Source organism: Xenopus laevis, chromosome 8L (genome assembly GCF_017654675.1).
Source record: "Xenopus laevis strain J_2021 chromosome 8L, Xenopus_laevis_v10.1, whole genome shotgun sequence".
Taxonomy (NCBI): domain Eukaryota; kingdom Metazoa; phylum Chordata; class Amphibia; order Anura; family Pipidae; genus Xenopus; species Xenopus laevis.
The window spans coordinates 97,408,648-97,415,062 of NC_054385.1; the positions used below are offsets into that span (position 1 = coordinate 97,408,648).

A 6,415-nucleotide genomic window follows, 5' to 3' on the forward strand; every position below is an offset into this window, starting at 1 on the left:
CTCTTGGCCTTCAAAGGGAGCTGTTGAGCTGAAGCCTGCCTAGTAGTATGAAACTGCTAATCTCAGAAACCACTAAAAATTAAAAAACAAATGTTTCAGATGTTCTCAGATGAGTTTAGATCACTTTTAAAACACCATAGTTGCAACTGTGGCTTTTTGGCAAGTCATATTTGCTAGGTGGCAGTTTATAGTAGATCTATGAGATGGTACATAGCCACTGAGTAAATGGATTACGTTGGGGATCTCTTGGCGCTGGAGAAACTGTCTGACAAGACCCACAAGGAGATAGACTGGCCATGCACAAGGCAAATAGGGCCATGGAAATCAACCAGATCAAAAGATGAAGCAATCTAAAAAGAACTTGCCCAGGGATTTTGCCCATCCTTTATAAAGTCCCAACTGCCTCAGTATTCAAGATTGTGAGTCCCTGATGCAAATTGCAAGTATAGATTACCGGCTGTATTTTCTTTTCCATGTTGGGATAATTGTATTGAGAGTGGAAAAGAGGTGGCTAAACATTTAAATTTAATGAACAGAAACTTTTAAACTACATTCTAACTGCATGCCAACTCATCATCACACAGAACTGGAAAAGCTCTCTGCCACCGTCAAATGCTGAGGTGATTACTAGGATTACGGACATGAGGGATATGGAAAGTACAGATCTGAGACCATGTGGGCAAACAAGGGTACCAGTATTGGCCAACAACCTCTACATTGGAGGCAATGGGTGGAAATGATTGCTAATGTTCTATAGAGAATTATGTAAATGATTGAAATTAGGGGTGTGCAGACAGGTACTGCAAATAAAGGTACTTTTTTTTCCAGTCAGTTGGAAAAGCTGGGTAACACATGTAGATGGGTGTTGGTACCTCCCCTAAAAATTAGGACATTTAAATAAGAATTTAAATTTTTTTTTTATCAGACAAAATGAAGCAACAAGCAAGTATACATATGTAGCTGACAATAAATGAACTGTTTTTACAAAGGGAATGAAAACAACCATGACTATTCTGAGGGTGACTTAGGTGAGTACAGACTGGATGGATCCTGTTGTCCTTAACTGCTGTTGAATTTTGTTTCTGTGCAGGGTTACAGTAATTGTTGTGCTATAAAGAAACAAGCTTTACATGGAAGCACAATAAAAGGGGACTGAAATTATACTGTATCAGAAAGAAAGGCGTGATCACCGAGTACCATGGGGAACAGTGCCTTGAAAGCTCACATTGAGACTGCACAGAAAACTGGCGTGTTCCAGTTGACAGACAAAGGTCTAACTGAAGTAAGGATTCTAACGTCCTATTGATATTGTGATCCATGGAAGTGCACACAAAGTGTATTGATTTTCAGATAAAACCAAAAGCTGTATGTAAAAAAAAAACAAAAACAGGTGTGTTTGTTTCTAACTGAGCCTTCTACGTGTGGTAAGGGAGAGTGGGTATTTACTTGCTAAATACTTGGTAATCTTGTCCATATCTGGCATCTAACTGCTCAGAAGACCTTACCATTTATATTTAGGATGTTTTGTCCTAAGATGTGAATTACATCTGTTAAATAAATGTTGTAAAGTGAAAGTCCTAGATATATTTCAGAAGAACACAGATTTTAGTAAAGCTTTAATGTTTGGTTGTTTGAATTAGAAAGACCTATTTACCTATTTCGATTATCTTAAAATGTACATGTTCCAAAAATATACTTTTATTTACTTGAAAATATATTACATGGCTGGGTTTTATAAAGATAGTTCCAAGGTGCTAGTGGACAGAAAAGTTTACTCTGGAACTACAGCACCAGAATGGAAATCTCAACACAATCAGGTTCATATATATAGGTAAAAGTGAAAGAACTGAAAGTGCTGAGAAAATGTTTGCCAAGTGCATTTGCGAAGCTTCGCTTGGCAGTCAAAGGGTTAAATATGGCATAATGGAAATTTGCTGCATTTCAGAGCTTTATAGATAATGCGGTTTTAGATACTCATACATATGTTTTTATTGTTCATATGTATTTATTTTTCATCCATAGTTTCCTGAAGATCTGCAAAGATTATCTGGAAACCTGCGGACGATTGACCTTTCCAGCAACAAGATTGAGGTGGTACCACCGATGATGGGGAAATTCAGCCTTCTAAAGAGCTTGTCCCTAAACAACAATCGGATAAGTACGTTTTAAACTGTAGGCAACGGGTACAGGTATGGGATTCTTTATCCGAAAACCCATAATCTAGAAAATTACAGGAAGACATCTCCTAAAGACATTACATGTCTTCGTTTTTCTCTCTCCCTTTATTTCTACACCCTATTTATTAACATGTATCTCCATGTGACATGCACAGTACCAAGTGGTTAGGACTTACAAAAAAGATTTGGCTTTACCAAGCATTTATCAAATCAGATGAATGTGTCAGTTTGTCAGAATGTGTTGAACACAACACCACTCTGAATTGTTAATCCCCAATGCACAATGTATCGGGATGTTCCCTACTGAAATGAATCATTCCAGCATGATATGATAAAGTTTTTAAATAAACCGGGGATTTTTTTTATTGGTCCACAAAAAAAAATCGATATCTATCTATTGCTCATCATCAATCATCCCTTTGTAGCACTATCGTGTTTTCCCAAATTTCCACAGTGCTGCTAAAGGACTCATTCTTGAAAAAGCTAATTTCACAAGTGAAAGATACTATAATTATTGATACTGTATTTACAATGTAATTGTGTCACTTTTTTTATCCTGATGGTAGCTTTCTTTACAAATGAATTATTTCAGCTCTGCACTATACTTTTGTATTTAATTACTTTTGGGGTGGTTCACCTGCAAATTGTGTTAGAATATCACTTACTACATCATACTAAAAGCTAATTAATATTCCAGTGTTTTATGGGACATTTAAAATTAAAACTCTTTGTTTTTTACCCAGGTAGGCTTCCAGATGAGCTATGCAAACTTAAAAAGCTGGAGACCCTGCACCTAAATGGTAACCAAATTAGCCAACTACCAGCGGATTTTGTGCAGCTCTTAGCCTTGAAAACTTTAAATCTGTCTGGCAACCGGCTGAAAACTCTGCCAGCACAACTCTTCAAGCTAAGAAACCTGGATGTGGTAGATCTATCAAAAAATAGGATCCAAGCCATTCCCGACGAAGTCTCTGGACTGCAGGCCATAGAGCTGAATCTTAATCAAAATCAGGTTAGCAAAACAATGAAGTGGTTAAACCATTTTTGAAATATGTAATTTCCTTAAAGGAAAACTATACCCCCAAAATGAATACTTAAGCAACAGATAGTTTATATCAAATTGAATGACATATTAAAGAATCTTGCCAAACTGGAATATATATTTACATAAATATTGTCCTTTTACATCTCTTGCCTTGAACAACCATTTTGTGACTCTATCTGTGCTGCCTCAGAGATCACCTGACCAGAAATACTACAACACTAACTGTAACAGGAAGAAGCGAGGAAGCAAAAGGCAGAACTCTGTCTGTTAATTGGCTCATGTGACCTAACATGTGGTTTGTATGTGTACACAGTGAATCTTACGATCTCAGGGGGAGGCCCTTATTTTTTAAAATGGCAATTTTCTATTTATGATTACCCAATGGCACATACTACTAAAAAAGTATATTATTATGATAATGGTTTATTTACATGAAGCAGGGTTTTACACATGAGCTGTTTTACTCAGTATCTTTTAATAGAGACCTACATTGTTTGGGGGGTATAGTTTTCCTTTAACCCAGTGGTCTGTCTACTTATGTGTTTAATATAATCCTACCTTTTGCATTTTCACTTTCCAGATGGTTTACTTTCCTTTTCTACATGTTTTCTATAACCCCTTTTAATTCACTGTTCTCTGCAGAGATACAGGGGTTACATTGCACCAATGCATTTACCCATGGCTGACAATCCGATATTTGATTTTTTCTTTTATCCTGTAGTAGACTTGTCAAAACTAAAGATTAATTGGTTGCCACAGGTAAATGCCAATGTGACCAAATGAGCCTGACTTTTGTTTCTCTTTTATCATCCCTTTGTAACTATGTGAACTACATAGTTTCTACAAAGTTTAAAGGAACAGTAATGTCAAAAAATAAAAGTGTTTTTAAGTAATGAAAATATCATGTAGTGTTGCCCTGCACTGGTAAAACTGATCTGGGTGCTTCAGAAACACTACTATAGTTCATATAAACAAGCTGCTGTGGAGCAATGGTGGAAATTGAAAAACGACTATATGACACAGGTTAAATAATGGATAACAGATAACACCATTAGGCAGACAGAGCTTATTTGCTATCTGCTGTGTAACCTGAGCCTTTTCTCCTTTGAATGGCTGTCCCCATGGCTACACAGCAGCTTGTTTATAAAAACAATAGTAGTGTTTCTTAAGCAAACACAGCAGTTTTACCAGTGCAGGGCAACACTGCATTATATTTTCATTACTTTAAAACACTTTTATTTTTTGATGTTACTGTTCCTTTAAAGCAGGAACGCCCATTCTTTACTAATGCAAGGTCTACTTTTAGTCATGATTTCCCATTATGATCTACAGCCATAAAAGCTTTGTTCGCATTCTGCTCAATTGAAAATATTACTTAAATATTAATGTATACCTTTGATATAAATGATTTATGAAAACTGGAGCTTACTATGTGTAATGTTTGTTTTTTTTTTTTGATTTATTTAGATATCACAGATCTCCGTGAATATTTCCCACTGTCCACGTTTAAAGGTGCTTCGTCTAGAGGAAAATTGTTTAGAATTAAGTATGTTGCCTCCGAGCATCCTCAGTGATTCGCAGATTTCTCTGTTGGCTGTGGAGGGGAACCTTTTTGAAATAAAGAAGCTCAGAGATCTGGAGGGCTATGACAAGGTGCGTGTTACATGAACATTCTGTATAGGGCAGATTTCATACCTGGATCTATTAGTTGTGGAGGTTTCCAATTCTATAGTTAACAAAACACAATAGTGCTGGACAGAGTCTGGGCCAAAAGGCTACACATATGGCCTTGAGTAGTAGACATACTATCTAATAACATAATCACATAATCTGATAACATCACATAATCTAAAGATTGCTCAATTTGTGGGTGTCTGGCTACAGACTTGAGACAGCCTGGTTTATTAAATAAGTGGTATATTTATTTACAAACAAATTTATAAGATAAAATAACATAAAAAGGGAAGTAATAAGATGGATGAATATACATTTGGGTGGTATGTATCTATATCCAACAGGTTTGGATTGTGTATGTATATGAAACAGATATCACAATTAAAGTGATTTAATTTTGCCTTTTCAGTACATGGAGAAATTCACAGCCACTCGGAAGAAGTTTGCTTGAATGGGTTGACTAAGAGCAGTGACAATGTACATGCCGATGCACAGGCATGCTCTAAATATAGAGCTAGCTAGATGTGGACCACAACTACACCAGAAGGAGCTTTCACATGGGACAAAGGCACAGGAGACTGGAAGGCAGATGACAAGAATGTGTGTCTCAGGCCACTAAACACATTGCTTATAACTGATTTGCGAGCCTTCATGTATGTTTGTTTACAAGTGCTAAATTAGATCATGAATATACTGGTAAACATATCTATATGCAAAAGTTTGATTAAAAAAAACAACTAACACACAATAGTAATCTAGAATAATTCCATTTTTGTTTTTTTCTGAACAAAACTAGTAAACTAATAATGGAAGCTGTTTCCAGATCAGCTTCACTGTTTAGAAACCAAAACTCTCCTACTTTGCAAAATACTCAGGTAATTTTAATGGTTAATGGACCAGTAACACCAGAAAATAACAATTTTCAATTTAATTTGTCTTCTCCAATTTTTCGTTCCAGTAGATGTGCATTTATTTAAGCTGTAACCCCTGGTTTTTTTTTTTTATATATATATATATATATATATATATATATATATATATATATATATATAATATACATTTGTAACATGTTTATTAAAATCCTGTACACTATTATTTAAATTCAAATCTATCTTCTGGAAGAGATCCAAAGTTCGCAAAAGTACAGACTGACAGATGAAAGTGAAGTAAAATTTCTTTATTTTGGTTTTTCTAGTGAAGAATGATTTAAGGGGATTATGATGGTCATACCATGTTAAACGACCATTCTGTCCATCAGACAGACAAATACTGAATGATGGTAACGGCAGGGAATCTGAGGAGTTCTGGCTCCTCTTCACTTTCTTATTTGCCAATTGTACAATGCACCATCTGGCACGGTGCATTGGCAGATGAAATATTAACACTAAACACATCATCTCGGGCCATGTTGTGAATTATTTGTGAGATCTGTAACTAAGCGCCAACATGTGATACATGCCAGGATGGTCAAGCTGTATTGTTAAAACTCGCCAAACCGCCCAATTAAATCTGGGCATCC

General features: G+C 35.8%; 1 protein-coding gene across 1 annotated transcript; it reads left to right on the forward strand.

Annotated features, from left to right (window-relative positions):
* Positions 1 to 1,090: 1,090 nt before the first annotated feature.
* Positions 1,091 to 5,997, forward strand: lrrc57.L (leucine rich repeat containing 57 L homeolog; the record flags this gene model as incomplete). Its single annotated transcript, NM_001091739.1, is given in 5 exon segments — positions 1,091 to 1,282; positions 2,023 to 2,158; positions 2,921 to 3,189; positions 4,690 to 4,875; positions 5,306 to 5,997. Coding segments are annotated over 5 exon segments (717 nt in total). The 3' UTR covers positions 5,348 to 5,997.
* Between the last annotated feature and the right edge of the window lie 418 nt (positions 5,998 to 6,415).